The sequence below is a fragment of the Colletotrichum costaricense genome (assembly GCF_030867565.1).
Source record: "Colletotrichum costaricense strain IMI 309622 chromosome Unknown Scaffold_21.1, whole genome shotgun sequence".
Classification (NCBI taxonomy): Eukaryota; Fungi; Ascomycota; class Sordariomycetes; order Glomerellales; family Glomerellaceae; genus Colletotrichum; species Colletotrichum costaricense.
Window position 1 is genome coordinate 492,593 of NW_026848250.1, and position 16,801 is coordinate 509,393.

Consider the following 16,801-nt stretch of genomic DNA (forward strand, 5'->3'; position numbering starts at 1 on the left):
GTGCATTCATCCGGTACTTTCACGGTAGTTGACCAAGTCTGCTACGTCAACTCGCAGGTTGACGGAAGCCTGCCATCTTTGTACTACTCGTCGACATTCCACGGCAAGGGATCACTTCGAACCTTGCGTAAGCGAGGGTACGACGTTCTAGCATCATAATCCGGAGTTCTATTCGGGCTTACCGGGACGGGATGTGAATAATTGAGCCTCAGTTAAGGTTTGCCAAGTTAATATCTTCAAAGTCTTAATCCAAGCTAAGCGCTTCGGCTAGGCTCGTTTTCCGCCGTCGAAGCTTCCTAAGGAAAGCTGCCATTGGTCAACGTGCTGACAGGACCATCTAACGATTAGGCGGTTCTTTTGCCAGGGGCAAAGTATGACAGGCGTATGCTGAAAATTGAATCCTAGCGACTCCATCTGGTAGGTCGCGTATTTGGTTTACATGAAGATTCAGGGGGCCTCTCGCAGAGTCGGCGTTTTCCGTAGTCTGTCGTGGTCCTTCGAAACCCTGAACTCACCGGGTGTCTTGTTCCAGGATGCTAAGAGGCTTGAGCCTTTGTGGTCTTCTCGTCGTTTGACATGATATTCACCTAACTTCCGCCAAGTCTTCATGAAAGATCCATCTTCTGGAAATGACATCTCGATGTTCAAGTAGCTTAAAAAGAGGCTTCCCATTCAGTTCCACTCATCGTACGGAGGGCAACTTGGACGTAACAGTAGCGAACTGCTTAAAGCTGGAAAGGAGAACGGCAGTGCACCGAGTGAATCCAGAACACAGAGACCAAGTATCCCGGTTACGGAACATAGGTAGAGGGAGCAATGAACCCATAGGAAAATCGTGTTGTTCACCTACGGAGGGCATGGACATGCGGTAAAGGGGGCTTTCCGTGTCCCCACCACGGGGATTAGAGCGGCATGGAGCCTGGACGTTGCCCCGCGTGGATTCGGTTCCTGCATCCGGTTAACTTTAGCGGCCTACTGTAAATTTTGACAACTTCTGGAAGTTGAAGGCGGAGCAACTCGTCTCTGGGGTTTCATCGTAATATTCCCCGCCACTTTATTGGCTGCTCTTGTGGTCCTTTGACTTACGTGAGCTGGGTGTGTTGAATGGACAGCATGTAAAAGACCGGAGAAGGGGCAGATAATAGTGTTAGTTAACGCTCTCAATGCTTCGCAATACCTGACATCTAAAGAGATTTATCTGACATTACCATAGCATTTCGAGATTGAGGAGGTTCAAGTCCTCGCTTCGTCAGAAAGACTATCACGCTGGCTCTTTGCGTAGCTTAAGATGTTTTTTAAAAGAATTCCATCAGGGTGCTAAAGATCTTCAACAGAATTTACGGACCTCGGTTACTTTACTCATGTCGAGAAAGTATGGGAAGATTATTTCCGTGTCGCCCAAAAACTAATTCCAAGAACTTATCCTACTATTATGGATAAAATAGTAAACGATAAAATAGTAAATAATACTAGTGGCTAGATCGAGCTACAGTTTCAAGCCTTAGCTTACCTTTCGGCTTTGGCTACATTTTGCTCAAGAGTGCGATAGATAGCTACCGACTTTCCATCAAGGACTTCCTTCAGGAAAGCCTCAAAAGTGATGGGCTGAAAGTCAGGGTACAACTTAGTGCCGTCAACGTACCCGAGAAACTCGGCGTTCTCTAGGGTGTTGTCTCCACGAACTCCCATGGAGTACCAATACTCGTAAAATATTTTCATCCTGTTATCAAATGCACTCTTCTCGATGGCGTCTGCCGTCAAAGACTCAGCAGCAATAGCGTTTTCCATAGCTTCGGCAGGCATCTATAAAGAAGGCATATTAGCCAACTTCCAAACTAATGCTCTGCGTTTGAGATATACTTGCATATTCTCGTTTAGTAGTCTCGCCACTCATCTCATCCAACATATCGAAAATCTGATTCTGTGAGACAATGTCGCCATAGACGAAGACCATCTTGTTGATGGTACGGGGATCAGCGATGATACGCGCTGTGAACCTTCCAACGTCTCTCACATCCGTCAGTGCAGAAGGAGTGTTGCCATCGCCAGCAATGAAGTTGACCGGCAAAGGGGTAGCCGAATCAATGCGTCCAGACGGGAGGCGCGGAATGCTGAGCTGATACCACCAGCCGACATCAATGACCGTGTACGGAAGCCGAATCTTCTTTGCGTGAAGAAGAGCCTCCTCTTTCTTTGCCAGTGCAACGACCACAGTTAGCGCAAATGTTGTGGACCTGCAGCCTGACAGGAGCTTCTTACCAGCTGGCGCAACGTCAAGACACCTTTGGCTGGCGCAACGGTAGCGAAGAAGCAAGGAACGAATCGCTTTACACCTGCGGCCTTGGCGGCGTCGGCAAGAGGAATCTGGCTGCCAAGCGCACTGACGTGGATGGTCGAGATCAGGACATCGGCGCCCTCCAGAACATCAACGAGCTCAGCCCTTGGCCCCTCAAGATCAACTACGGCGACGGCAACTCCTCTCTTCTCAAGCGCGACAACATCAGGCTTCCTCTCAGAGGCAGGTCGAACAATGGCGATAATTTTCTATCACCATTGATGGTTAGTCTGCCGGATCGGATGAACAATGAAGATCAGAAAGAACGCTACCAAGGCTGGAATGTCCGATTCGAGAAGAGCGTTGACAATGATGCTGCCCGTCTCTCCTGTCCCGCCTATAAGAGCCACCTTCATGTTGGCTTTGTTGTGTGAGCTGAAGACTAGTGATGATTTCTAGGAGTTTTTGATGTCAAAAGGCCATACGTCGGTCAAATAACATAATGACCGCATTGAACCTGCTCATTCTTTATACCTACTGGGTAGCCGGAGTTTGCACAGAAGCCAACTGGAACTGAACTTAAAACTACTCAAAGTCCGCAACTGACGTACCAAGTTAGATGCTCACTCTTGAATCTCATGCAAAGATAGCGGGTTTAGTTTACTTGGCACTGATTTCGTAGGAGACATAAACGTCACAACTGGTGCCCAAGTAGGAAGTCCGCACTTGATTTATAAGAATGTGCGGAGCGGGTCCCTTTTGCGATGGACTGTCACAGGCAATGCCCGTGACTTTATCTCATTAACTATTGAATTATTGAAGACTAAATGGATCTATATTGGCCATAAATTCTAATTCTCACTTTCACGAGCCACTCTTACAAGTATTGAAGCAGCACTCGCATTTCCTCACGTTGCAGTCTGGCTTCGACATGTGTGGGTTAAAGAAGCATACAGCAGTCGCAGACAGATGGAGACGGAGATGGTAGACAGCTTCATACTTTAGGGCGCATGAACTTTACTCTGGGTATCGAGAGGCTTCGGCTTATGGGGATGGTCGCATTATTAAGGATCGGCTTGACCGGCTGCCTGGAAGTTCGTACTAGTAAGCACCGACCATAACGCAACTTTCATGTCACTAGGGGCTTCATGGAAACATCAACATCTACTACTTGTTTCGCCAAGTGTTACATACTACTCGCTGCTCAAATATCGATTTTCTTTTGGAGGGGCAAGCCCCCAATCGAAAGTCTCATGCCGGAATGCAGTAGACATAGGTGCAAGAAATGAAGTATCTGATACAGCCTCTTCTCCAAACTTCACTCTACATCCTGAACCCCCCTATGGAAGTAGTATGAGGCTCCTAGTCCAAGCAAAGCTTCCGTGCTCGCATGGAAGGAATCCCTCGGCTATCAAGTACAGGAGGCACTGAACATGTGTAAAAAATCGATATTACATACTTAGTCCTACACAAGGCGATCTCTCGCCCAAAGTGCTGTTGCCGACATCGTCATTGACCTGCTTCTTTGGGTAAGATCAAGTGGCCTCCAAAACTAGGCGTGCTATCTGTGGTCGAGGCCATGAGGGTCTCAGGGGCCACTCCATTCCTGACCCCGCTCGAGCATGGAATCGAACGTGCCAGCGAGATAAGCCCCTTCCCAACCGAAAGAGAAGTTTCTGTCGGTCACAGGGATAAGACAGAAGAAGCCTGGAGCATTTTCAATTCTGGCTAGGCCTGAGTAGTAATAGCGATTGCCTCCGCGGACAGAGATCAAAGTGCCGGTCTGAGCACAGCCAGCGCGTCAAATTGCATGTTCCAGCGAGAAACTGACCGCGTTATGGTATCTCTTCAGCTCTGCACACTGAGTGCGAGACCAGGAGAGGTCTAGATTGTTTAATCTCACATGGACTCTAAGATCGAGGCTGACAAATAGATCGAGTCGTCGAGCTCAATGTACAACATATTTACTATCGTGGTGCTGAAGTCTCGCAGAAGGAAAGGCTTGACTCAGTCGTCCGAGACCTCATCCCGATGACTTGACGACTGAAACTTACCTTATTCATCAGTCCGACTTCCCGTCAAATTTGGGGCTCATGTATCGACTAGCAAGCATTGCCGCATGAAAGCTCGATCGGCGGCTTCAACGTCGGACGTCCGCATTTGGTAAATCTCAGGAGGCACGGTCGGCCTCCCCGGATCGTACAAGTCTCTCCACATCCTTGTACTACTCCAACGTCTACAATAACAACTTTCCCCAGACCTGCACCCCGCAACCCCCCAGATGCCCCGGATGGGATTTCCTTAAATTGAAACCATGATCCGCTCCCAAAAGTTTGGTTTGAGTTCTACAGGCGACCTGTTTATCATCCCTATTTCTTGTGGTCTAAGCTTGTCTTTTTTCTATCATTCCTCCCTTGCCGTACGCCACTGCTTTCGAAACACCCGTCATCCTGGCCAAACGTCTTGTTTTTATACTTCAAAATGCCACTACGAACCACCTGGGTACATCATAAATGGGCAATCTTCTACTGTGCTGTATCAGCCATCGGAGCCCTCTGCTATGGATATGACAATACGTACTACAACGGTGTATTGGCCATGCAGGAGTTCAAGGATGATTACGGAGACGTCCGTGATGCCACCGGCAGGCTCGCTCTGTCTTCGTCTTTCCAGTCTCTCACAGCTTCCGCTATTTACATTGGCGACTTGCTTGGCGCAATGATTGCTGCTCCCCTCAATGATCGCTACGGCCGAAAGTCCACGTTCTGGCTGGCTTCATTCTGCATATTCATCGGCGGCATTTGTCAAGTCGCAGACATAATCAGCTCAGAAGCTCTACTTGTGGTCGGACGCATCTTGATTGGCCTTGGAGTGGGCCAGTTTACCGTCACTTCATTGCTGTACATCGGTGAAGTTGCACCCTTGGGCATCCGAGGACCAGCACTCATGTGCTTCCAATTTCTCCAATCCTGGTCTCAATTATGCGCATCCGCAATCAACCAGGGCACCAAGAGCATCGCAAGCTCTCTGGGATACCGTATTCCTATGGGAGGCCTTGTCATTCTTCCTCTCATCATGGCCGCCCTTCTTCCCTTCATTCCAGAGAGCCCGCTGTGGTACGTTCTCAAGGGCCGTCGTACAGAGGCCGAGCAAAGTTTTCGCAAGATCAATCAGAGCAACCCGAACTACGACCCGTCAGAGGATATGGCTACAGCTGAAAATGCCAAAAATGTCGAAGAGGAACATGCCGAATTTTCTTCATGGGGAGCCCTGATAACGGATCCCATCGAAAGACGCAAGTTGATCTACTCGGCTGGAGCCATGTTCAGTCAGCAGATCTGCGGCATTCTGTTCTTCTACGTTTATGGTGTTGTATTCGTACAGGCAATTGGGTTGGGCGACCCTTTTCTCGTTCAACTGATCACCAACATTGTTCAAATCTTCGCCGTAAGCGCCTCTATAATCACTGTCAACAAAGTGCGCCGCCGTACCAACCTCATGATCACCAACTTGATGATGCTGGTGGCCTTCATCATTATCGGCGGCGTGGCGGTCAAGCCGCTTACATCTTCGACACAATACGTCATTGTAGTGTTTTCCTTTGTCGTCGTAGTTGGCTTCAACTTCGGTCTTGGCCCCCTTGCGTACACCGTCGCTCGGGAAATGGCAGTAGGTCCCAACCAGAACAAGATCATGTCCGCGAGTATCGTCATTTTTTACCTGACAACCTGGGTGGTCTCGTTCACCGCGCCCTATTTATACTACGATGCTGGACTAGGTCCAATGGTAGGCTTCGTATACGCTGGAACGACGTGTCTCTCCATACTGTGGACATGGTTTTGTGTGGGCGAAACCGCAGGCAGATCAAGTTTGGAGATTTCGAGATTTTTCACTGAAAGGATACCCGTCAGAGCTTGGAGGAGTCATGTATTCTCGGAAAGCGAATCCTCGGGAGAAATGAGCTCAGAAGACAAAGGCAAGGGTATGCCGAATGGCCCGTTAACGGCAGAGCACCAGGAATTTGCTGTATAAATGTAGTAGCAACATCTGTAGCGGCAGCTTTGGCACCATTCGCGTACCAGCGCAATGATATTGATGCTAGTATGTCTTTTTACTGATTTGAGTCATGGTACGCGCTGCCCAGATTAGTGGTAGCCCGAAAGACGTACGTTACAAAACCAATTAGCGCCCGAATTTCTCAAACTTCGCTGGCGAACATCCAGTCTTTGACTGGCTAAGTTCCTCACAAGAGCTGCCACCTGACAATTGGTGACTGGGAATGAAGGTTAGCAAAAGTGACGCAGTGCCACCGCCCAACTTGTACAGGTGAGGAAACTGGCATTTTCCTTGACCAGTTGCCCTCTTGGCTCGGTGTCGGGAAATCTAGAAACCTGGAATGGACAGACTTGAGGCGGATTTCCTCAATCGGAATGCCCGTCCGACATTAGCTCCATCGGGGTGCCTGATGAGAGCCGACCGCCAACCGCCTCCTACGGCCTGACGAATGTCGGCGTGTCACCTTTATGGCTTAGCGACAATGTTCTGTAGGAAACTAAAAATATGCAGGATTGACGGGATTTCCTATTTTGCGAACGTACGTAGGATGGGGATGCTCTTTGTAAGTGGTGTTTTAGGCACTGGAAAGCTCGAGTGTAAATCATAGCTGAGGTGAATCGCAGATATAAGAGTGAACCATCATGCAGCGAAACCACTGTAGAAGATTCATTGTCATCGAGCTTTCAAATATTCAGCCTTGAGAAAGATTTAACATGCTGCTGCTACCTTACTTGGTGAGCCACACCTGTGGTCCGTCGCGTCAAGTTATCTGGTTAACATTCTATGCAGCCATCCCTGCTGTGATCCTTTGGGTCATTATCGGCGGACCGATAACAAACTACTTTGTCGACAGAAAAGGCCTTCGAATCTTTCCTAGCCCCGGAGTTGCCGGTATCTCATCCTCGTGGCGCATCTTCCACTGCTTAAGATATCGGCACTTCATAGTGGTGCACGAAGCTCACGAAACGCTAGTACGCACGTCCGCATTGGTCCAAACTATGTTTCCATCTCAGATCCTCGCGCTGTCTATGGTATTTGCGGCCACGGTGCCAACTTTCTCAAGGATGCTTGGTACGATGGAGGCGCCGGAGAGTTCCGTCATATGTCGGACAAAAAAATCAAGACCAAGCATCAGAGAAAGCGCAAATTACTTGCTCATGTCTTTGCACAAAGATCCTTATCGGAACAAGAGCCCGTCATTGCTGAAACGATTCGCACTTTGATATCACAACTCAGAAAGCATGCGCAAGATGAGAGACCAGTCAATATGCGCCGGTATTTCAACTACTTCACCATCGATGCTTTTTCAACAATGCTCTTTGGCAGTTCACTCAACTGCTTGAAGCGTAATAGCGACATAGTCAACGCCAAAACGCCGGGTGGGAATGTCCATTAAGTTCCCTTCATTCAGTCTTTACTACACGCTACTCAAATCAACACCGTCCTTGGAATGGAAGCCGGTCTGTTGCCCTTGACCAGAAAGTTCTTTCCATGGCATCCTTACAAGAAGGCTGGCGCGGACTTCGATAATATCATCCTGCACTGCACCAAGGCGCGTTTCGCATCCAAAGACAAGGACAGGGATATATCCCAAAAGTTGATGGCTAAAAATAATGGCTAGCCGGTAAACTTGCCCTTTGGCAAGCTTTTGACAGAATGCTCGGTCATGATGAATGCCGGCACTGAGACAACCACGGCTGCTCTCACAAACGCTGTATACCTCATCTACACCCACCCTAACGTACTCGAGCAACTTCGAGAAGAACTGGACCCCGTCATTGTGCAGAATACCGTACCGAGCTACGACGCCATCGGCTAGCTGCCCTTCCTCAAAGCCTGCGTTGACGAAACCCTCCGCGTTCGACCGGCAAGCTCAATGAGCTTGCCTAGGGTTGTGCCGGAGGGCGGTCGGGTGATCGCAGGGCAGTTCGTGAGCGAGGGCATCACTGTATCAGTCCCAATTTACACTCTACTGCGAGATGTCGAGGTTTTCAAGGATACTGAGACATTCCGACCTCAGCGCTGGATTGATGGAAATAAGGAGAAGATGCTTAAGGCTCACCTTTCATTCAGTACGGGACCTCGAGCATGCATTGGCAGAAACATTACCTACTTTGAGCAGCTCATGCTCATCTCATTTCTGGTACGAAACTTCGATTTTGCTCTAGCTTCACCCTGCCATGAGTTCAGGGTCTTGGAGCGGTTCAATTCTAACCCAGACGAACTCTTCCTTTTTTGCAGACTTCGTGATATTAAGGTAGCTCATACTACAGACTGCCACTTCCTTAGCAACGATCATTTGATAGTTCGCAATTCTTACCGATTAAGTTTCTTCGTTAGCTGGAAGCTCCAGCCGAGACGTCGAAGTGTCACAACTATGTCAACCCCAACCTGCCCTTTATTTCTCCTCCGCAGTAGCTGCGAGTGTGTCAAAGAGCACATGCAGGCTTTTGGAAGAAAGTAGAAATAGAAATCCAGACATACGAGAAATAAGAGGCCTCTCCAAAGCCAGAATACGTACTGCCAAGCCGGAGCTCTGATTTGTCTCGCGGTCCATGTACCACGAGATGTATCCAGTCACCCAACACACGATCCCGGCCTCGTCCTGAGCCATGTTGATGTTCCGCATCTGAACCTCGGGTTTGGCCCCCTTGCCGTCATTAGCTTACCGAAAGAGAAAAGAAAGACTCAGAGCTGTGCGGACCCTCCAAAATCGGTGAAATTACGCGCGTGCGAAGGTTATCTGGAAGCAAATTGTTGTTTGAATAGCTGAGAGATGGCCGTTGAGGGCATTTAGTCCCATTTTACTGAACTCGTTGGGAAAGCCGGAAAGTCAAATACAGAAGTACGAGACAGAGAGAGCGAAGCTCAGGGCTATCGGCTCTATGCTGCCCGGATACCCTGCGGATCTCATATCGCACCCGCCGAGCAAAACCCCCGGGAACAAGCTTGTGTCCCGAACTGAACGGTACTAGCCGCCGCCGCCGCCGCAGATGTGGAGCTTCTGCCGCCTTCCGGGATTGTCCGGGGAGCGGTACACGGAGGCAGTCCGAAGATAAGGCAACTTGAGTTTCGCAAACGCTGTTGCGTTCACCTAATGCAAGCTTCACGCCGTGCTTGCGCTTTTTAAGGGGCTGTCATTTATGAATCCTTCGAGACAACCAGCAGCAACAGCCGCGACAGATGCTCTCGCAGGTAACATACTGTTCTTCTCTCGGATGCGACCATCATGCCACTGAGATCGCATATGTACGCAGGCCAAGTGCCGCGCACCACAAACATCACCACTAGATAACACCACCATCCAATTTTCGACTATCCAATTCGACTATGGCTTTCAGAGCTGAATTGAGCTTTATTCCAGTCTATACATAATGTAGTTGGAAACCAGCATAGCCCAATACGTAGCATATCTAAGTGGCTTCGTTTCTTGCCATCCACTCTGGTCAATCAGTTGTCGAGTCATCTCTTTTGCAAATGCTCTCTTTTGTAAATGCGGATCCAGGGAGCTCCATTTCACCTCGATAAGTTTCTGAATACTATGGACTAGATGATCTGACCGTGATATTGTTATTGAGAACGTAAAATCTCGAAATTAAAGCTTAGAGTAACAAGAAGAACAGCTGGTGGGTCTTTTATTCAAGAAAGCAGCTCGGAATCATAGGAAGGTCGTTGTGGATCATCAGTCTGTATTTGCTTTATTTTCATCGAGTTATCGCCAAGATCAAACATGATTTGAGTATTTGAAACCAAGCAGCTCGAACTTGGATATTGCCTCATGTGAAATTCGTATGAGTCGTGGTTCTGCGTGGACGAAGCGGAGGGGCTGTCCCGTCGTGGAAGTTACCTCTGAGCCCTGTGCCTTGGTGCTCGACGCAGAGCGATCGTGACTTTGGAACTCTGCTCTCTGCCAAGAGAACTCACTGCTCGCGCGCCTGCCGAGTGGGAGAGGGTAAAGCTTGCGTTACATCACGATTGTCTCGTAGTCGGGATGCTCTATAATTGGACCCTGAATTCTGTGCACGCAACTCAAGCCGGGACTCAGGGGCGGAATCCCATTAATCAACCTTGCGGCGCCGGCTACGCTTTTCTCACCTCTACTATCTGATCCGAACTTTCCGTAGCAGCAAGAAATGCCGATCACGACCACGAGGGCAGATAAGTGCACGAGGTTGCGTTTATCGTTGAAGCGCGTAAGCCCCGCCATTCAGAACTCTAAGTATGCTCTTCCCAGGAGGCCCCTAGTTTCGACGTGAGTTTGTTTCGAGGCGCACCGGCCGGCCGTTGATCGGCACTGTCGAAATGCCAACCTGCATCGAACTTCCCGCTCGGCCTCTGCCAGAGTAGCTTCTAGCCGTTGGCATTCGTCCCGTTCTTGGACATGGGGAACTCTCAAAGTAAAGGTTTACAGGCGTGGCTACAGCACGAGTCGCACTACGGCCGGACCATTGACGGAACTGGGTGAGCCGGGAGGGTTTGCAGGAATCGAGCCAAGAGAGAGTTTTCTCTCCGATCTTGATTGTCGATCCGGAGGGACCCGTAGCTGGCTTGCTAGCGCGTCACCACACCACCGCGGGGTATATTGCGATCTTATAGTTCGTAGATCACTAATTATATGTCAGTCAAATCCAAGACAATGGGCGGAGCTTCAGCTGCCAAGACTCCGATTCCGACCTCAATTGGGAGAACACTTTTGGTTTGACCGCGCGACGACTCAATATTTCCCACATGATAGCGGGGGCAAGATCACGAACAACATTCGTTGACTCGTTGACGATCCGGGTCAACTGTAACTGGACAGACTACCCAGGCTTTTATGGTTCGGTGACACTGAGGTCTTCTTGCTGGTGACGCGTGAAATGCATGGGATTTTCTCCCCAGACCACAATGCCGAAGTCTCCCACAGGCGCGGTACATTTAAGACGATGTAACGGAGGCAGCACCCGCGCCTGCAGCGATGGTGCGGTTCACTTCAAACGCGAAGAAACTCCAAAGGAATCCTGTCACGACACTGCGACGAAACATTCCAATTCACCAAGCTTAATCCTCTCTTCAGCCTTCCTAACTAGTTCTCAGACAACGGGATGTCGATTATTCAATAGCCTTGTTCATCAGGTATGCTCTCCTCGCGCGTGTCGCAGCTTGTGACCAATTACCGATAGCGGCTTGGCAAGAAGTTATTGTCACCGCCGCAAAGGCTAAGCTTCCGTTTTGGCGGCATGGTTAAGCTTTGCCCATCCGGTCGTCTCGAATACGAAACCGATCATGATGGCCAATCCTGTGTCACGGATCTGATTACTGGATAGGCCGGACCGACCACTCAGGACCAGGTCAAGGAAACAGCTTCTGGAAAACATGATGATGGGTAGCAAAGCTCCCAATCGGGCGTGACCAAACGCGGATTTTGAATTCTACGTAGCCCTTGCCATGTAAAACATAGCCGGCTCTCCATGGACGACCTGGATACTAATTCCACACATATAAATTTCCGTTCCCTCTCTCCTCCTGACCAGCAAGCAGCTTGTTAGCAAATCAACGCATAACTCAGGTACTACAACATATCATTGCGGCTCTTTTTCGATTTCAATAGTAAGGCAATTCCTTGTTCCTTACCGTTTAGTACTAACATCACGTCAGTGAACTTCAATTTCCTGCTCTGGTTCTTCCTTTTGGGTGCTACCAGCGTTTACGCAAGCACCTGTACTGTGGAACCACGGTCCAACTTTGACAGTCGTTTCGATTCAAGCTTCGCAAAGCAAGCAAAGCAGCAGTGCCGCAGCGCCGGCGGGAACTCCAAGGGAGGCAACTCGGTGCGGCAAGTCTGCGATTTCCGTGGCGATCCGCCCAGATCTCTTCAGCGGACGTCTCGTATTCAAGTCTCCTCGAATGGCCGTAGCACCAATGTGAATGTGAGGTGGAACTGCAGGCGTTAACCTCGGTAGAGAAAGGTCATGGCACGACTCAGCGTCTCGAAAGGACGAGAGGGCTGTCAGAAAGGCATGCTGAATCGAGAGACAAGGAGCATCTTGATTGTGTTGACACAACCCGAGCAGATGAAAGTGAAACTCGAGGATGATCATCTTCTTCATTGTTAGCAGTGCGTACCGATGTTTCGTCCTTATCGTCTCTGATCTAGGTGTTACCAAATACACAACATTGCAAATACAGTACGCCGACACGTGATTTGTACAAGTCTATTTTACGCCGGCTTGCTACACGAGTGATAGCTTAGTTTCTTAGATCAACATTCGAGCGTGATCATGCCATCCTTTTACGTTAGTAAACTCCCGGTCTATCGTATCGAGAGAAAGCATTGAATTGTGATTCTTGAACTTGATGTGCCCAGCGTAGGTGTCCAATTAAGAATATGTACGTAAAACGAAATCTGTAATCGTCGATACGTTAAACAACGAGAATTGTGAGCTTGCATCCCATGCGCAACTTCGAACCACTGTGACTTTTGATGGTATTTGCAATAGTTCTCGAAACTGTGACGCGATCCACGATTACGTATTTAGAGTGACACAAAGTGTCGCCAAAGTCTATTCCTTTTTTCATGTTGGTAAACAAAATACAAGCCAAGGCATACTGGCCAGAGACCCTCTAAGTAAATTCATGGCTCGTTCAGAATACGACATTAGAATCCAATTTCGATCTGCTCCTCAATCTCCGTCGTCCGACCAATGGAAATAATGCCCTTTCTTTCGGTGAGATCAAACACCACATTGAAAAGAGTACCAGAATCATTCTTTCCGATTTGCTTCCGGTTGATGGAGCTTGGGAAGTTTTGTTCATCCTTGAAAAGCTCTAGCAAGGACTTGAATCCGGCGTTCTTGCCAACATCTAGCGTTGCTAGCTCCCTCATACGGGCAGTACGTTTCGGCGAATCTACAAGCCAGAGTGGCTCAAGAACGCCCTCATGATCCAATATCAAGTTATTGGCATGAACGACACGACCATTCTCATCAGCCGGCAGCTCCCTAAACCCAATGCTGGTACACTCGAGGCCAGTAGGGCCTGAGTGGTCGCCGAGAAGAATGTGACTGCTTCCAGCTAACCCCACGCTCTTTATCTTTTCCAGGGCCTCTGTTTTTGACCTGGATTCCAGGATGGTCCGCAGGGCAAAGTGGGTTGGCATACGCTCTGAATTGACGCCCTTCGCGCGGATCCCATTCAGGAGACATCCCACACCGTGCTCGTTGAATCCAATTTTCCCAATGATACCTGCTTCAGTGATCATTTGGAAAGCTGGCAGATCGATGCCGGGCCCACCATGCGGTTTGGCGCGAACAATGATCAAATTTGGTTTTTGTTCGTTCTTCCAGTCCCAGTTCTGTGAGAGGAATGTAGACCCTCTAGGAGTCTTCCAGCCTAGTGCAGTGCATCCGTCCACTGCCATTTCAACTGATGTAGTTGACGTGGGTCTTGTCGGTTCCGTTTCGAAGAGACCAAAAGCGATCTCGCTTCGTATGTTCAATGCAACAACATCCAGAACGTCCACGGCAGCACCTTCCGCTATCCCTTCGATCTCTTCATAGTATGAGGGAAACTTGGCTTTGAGGTGTGGCACAAACTCTCGGGTCTTCACCTGTACTGTGGACCACTCTAACCCGCTGAAGTCTTTGAAAAAATAACGGTAGAAGGCAATTGACCCAGCAACTTGCTTCGCAGCCTGTTGACCTACAGCAAAGCCGATCTGCGTTGACACGGAGGTGAGCTTCTCAGGCACATCAAAAAGCAGTCAGGCGCATCACTCACCTCTCGATGGGTTCCAGCAACAGTGATGTCAATCATCCCCGCAGAATGTTCTCTCGCTCGAAATTTGCCATTGTTGAGATGAGGATGCAGAGTCGACAGATGGATCCCTCTTTGGTGGTCTTACATTCGTGATGCGGGGTTCTCCTCGGCTATCTCATGCAGGCTTCGGAGTGGCAAACAGTAGACGGCTCGCCGGCTCTCAACATCCTCGATACGGTCCTACCTACACGTTTGCATTAGCTCCCTTGCTGTTTGCATCTTCATCCGATAGTAGCTAATCTCCGACAGTTTCAACCAATGATATCAAACGTCCCCAGGCCAATTAAAACATCAATCAATTGACCACCTGGTCATACAACACTTACCGCAATACCACATGTTCTGCAAAATGTGTAGTAGCCTAGGTATTGTGTCGCGAAGTTGCCGACTGCCCTTGCCTCGTATGTACATTCACCCTTCCAGACTGCGAATGTCCAAACAGACCACCAATCCAGTAGGAAGCCTTCGACATCTCATTATATTACAACGCTGAATACAATGATGTTCGGTCAGACCCCTCAAAAGAGTCAAGGAAGCCCCTGGGGCAAATCAACTGGAACTTCCTGCCCACTCCGGCGCTTAGAACGACACTGATAAAAACTCATGTAGTCTCGGAAACAACGTCAATCTTTGAGGATGTCATACTTGAGTCTCAAATCATATGTTATTAGCATCTGAGTTTTCATGCACCGAATTCAAGGCAAAAGTCAGGTTCTTTTTGGATCTCGAACTCTCGATCAGTGGCCTCATTCTTGCACATGACCCCTTGTGCAACGGGTGTCCGTGATGCCCAGGATCTGATTGGAAATTTCCGGGCTCATGGGTCTTGGAAGAGAACGAAAACGCTCAGTATTATGTGTTCTCTTCGTTTTCGCCCATTTACACTGGAGGAGAAGTAGCGATCTAGATGCTGCTGATGTTATTAACTGACCTGGAGATTCAGATCATCAGCATAGGTATCACGTTTTGATACAGATTTTGGTAATTTGATGCTCTTAGCCTCATTTTGAAGGTGAAACTTTGCAAGTGCTGCAATAAAGCAGACGGTAGAAGTCTCCGGCACCAAGAAATAGCGAAGGCGTGTTTTCTCAGCGAGGTTGCTTCATGTTGGCAGCGGTTTTGCTGTTCTTCCCTTCAAACTGCTCACGCGTTTGCAAAAGCCAAGGCTGCGTTATGATAAGAGATTCTTTTTGGGGAGAGATGTTATTGAATTGTCGAAATGAGCGTATGCGCGTTATCGACCCGAGCTATAAATCCTCGGGTAAGCTGCTCGGGTTGATGCTTTGTTCCGCGTATTCTTTACCACCCGACTCGGGTCCGTATGCCCCACACCCCAAGCGATCCGAACCCGTTCAACCGCAACTCTATCCGAGCATTCACGGCCTGGCATAGAGTAGAAAAAGATATGCAAACACGGAGCTAATGAGGCTTAGATTTGTCTAGGCTTTGTGGAGCTCGAAATTTTCTTTTGGGCACTGGCATGTCTTTACAATGTGGACAGCTTCGTGTGCTCCTCGGCGTACATATACCCGTCCATTTCTTTGCTTTCTCGAATTCCCAGATAGTCCTTTCTGACGGCAGTCTCCCTCAACATTGCTCGCCATTCTTGCCGAAGTTTCTTGTAATTTTTCTTACATTCTGATCCGAATCACCAGACGCTCTTTAGCCTGCAGCCATGTCTACGGATGGTTACTTCGCGCCAGTGCCAGGAGTTAAGCCTACCAAAGGAGGAGCCTACCTTTGGCGCTATCTCCCAAGCAAACCTGCGGCGATCCTATTTCTCATTCTATTTCTATTGTCTTTCCTCTACATCAGCTGGAAGATCTGGAGGACTCGTGCTCGCTTCTGCATCGTCTTTGCAGTAGGATGCCTCTGTAAGTTGCGCAATGGCGCTTGACAAACCTCGATGTACTGACTCCCAGTAAGTTGAAGTCATAGGATATGGAGCACGCGCTAGCGCCCACGACAAGACCGACAGAATCATGACGTTCGCCATCCAGAACATGTTCATCATCATCGCACCCGTCCTCTTTGCCGCCTCAATCTACATGATCCTCGGTCGAATTATCACGAGTATCCACGCCGAGAAATATTCGATGATCCGACCAGCCAAATTGACGAAGACGTTTGTCCTTGGAGATCTGGTTTCTTTCCTAATTCAGGGAGGCGCTTCAGGCATGATGGTGATCCAAAAGCCCGGTCTCGCGACTTGGGGTGAGAGGATCATCATCATCGGCCTTGTTGTCCAGATCATCATGTTTGGCCTCTTCTGTGCTATCGCCGTCGTCTTCCACCGCAGAATGAGACAAGCACCCACTCCCGACTCCCTGGACGGCCTAATCCCATGGGAACAGAGCCTTTACATGCTTTATGCTGTCAGTCTGCTCATCATGGTTCGATCAATCTTCAGAGTCGTCGAGTTCGCTCAGGGATATACGGGTTACTCTCTTTCCCACGAATGGACACTCTACGTTTTCGACTCCCTTCTTATGTATCTCGTCTCGGTGCTCTTCGCTTGGAGGTTCCCAGACCGCTTGAGGCCTAAAGAAGATCTGGCTCTGTGAGTCGATGAGTATTAGCTGAACCTCTATTCTTTGGATCGGAATTTCATGTGAAGATGGATCACGGGTTTGTAGCAAGTCACGGTTTGCGACTTTCATTTGTCAGACAATG

At 49.0% G+C, this 16,801-nt stretch overlaps 6 protein-coding genes across 6 annotated transcripts; 4 read left to right on the forward strand and 2 right to left on the reverse strand.

Moving 5' to 3' along the window:
- Positions 1–1,506: 1,506 nt before the first annotated feature.
- CCOS01_14677 (uncharacterized protein) lies at positions 1,507–2,691 on the reverse strand (the record flags this gene model as incomplete). Its single annotated transcript, XM_060462820.1, has 4 exons — positions 1,507–1,751; positions 1,861–2,191; positions 2,260–2,544; positions 2,608–2,691. The coding sequence occupies 4 exons, from the start codon at positions 2,689–2,691 to the stop codon at positions 1,507–1,509; spliced, it is 945 nt and encodes a 314-aa protein (XP_060306651.1).
- Positions 2,692–4,756: 2,065 nt separating this feature from the next.
- Positions 4,757–8,150, forward strand: CCOS01_14678 (uncharacterized protein; the record flags this gene model as incomplete). The annotated part of the gene is made up of 4 exons (XM_060462821.1): positions 4,757–5,978; positions 7,121–7,235; positions 7,304–7,718; positions 7,953–8,150. The coding sequence occupies 4 exons, from the start codon at positions 4,757–4,759 to the stop codon at positions 8,148–8,150; spliced, it is 1,950 nt and encodes a 649-aa protein (XP_060306652.1).
- Positions 8,151–8,207: 57 nt separating this feature from the next.
- Positions 8,208–8,795, forward strand: CCOS01_14679 (uncharacterized protein; the record flags this gene model as incomplete). Its single annotated transcript, XM_060462822.1, has 1 exon — positions 8,208–8,795. One exon carries the CDS (start codon positions 8,208–8,210, stop codon positions 8,793–8,795), a length of 588 nt encoding a protein of 195 aa, XP_060306653.1.
- A 3,172-nt stretch (positions 8,796–11,967) lies between these two features.
- CCOS01_14680 (uncharacterized protein) lies at positions 11,968–12,264 on the forward strand (the record flags this gene model as incomplete). The annotated part of the gene is made up of 1 exon (XM_060462823.1): positions 11,968–12,264. A coding segment is annotated over one exon (297 nt), but the record flags the coding sequence as incomplete, so codon positions are not given.
- Positions 12,265–12,968: 704 nt separating this feature from the next.
- Positions 12,969–14,125, reverse strand: CCOS01_14681 (isopenicillin-N N-acyltransferase; the record flags this gene model as incomplete). Its single annotated transcript, XM_060462824.1, has 2 exons — positions 12,969–14,027; positions 14,090–14,125. 2 exons carry the CDS (start codon positions 14,123–14,125, stop codon positions 12,969–12,971), a joined length of 1,095 nt encoding a protein of 364 aa, XP_060306655.1.
- A 1,678-nt stretch (positions 14,126–15,803) lies between these two features.
- Positions 15,804–16,692, forward strand: CCOS01_14682 (RTM1; the record flags this gene model as incomplete). Its single annotated transcript, XM_060462825.1, has 2 exons — positions 15,804–16,002; positions 16,055–16,692. 2 exons carry the CDS (start codon positions 15,804–15,806, stop codon positions 16,690–16,692), a joined length of 837 nt encoding a protein of 278 aa, XP_060306656.1.
- Positions 16,693–16,801: the final 109 nt, after the last annotated feature.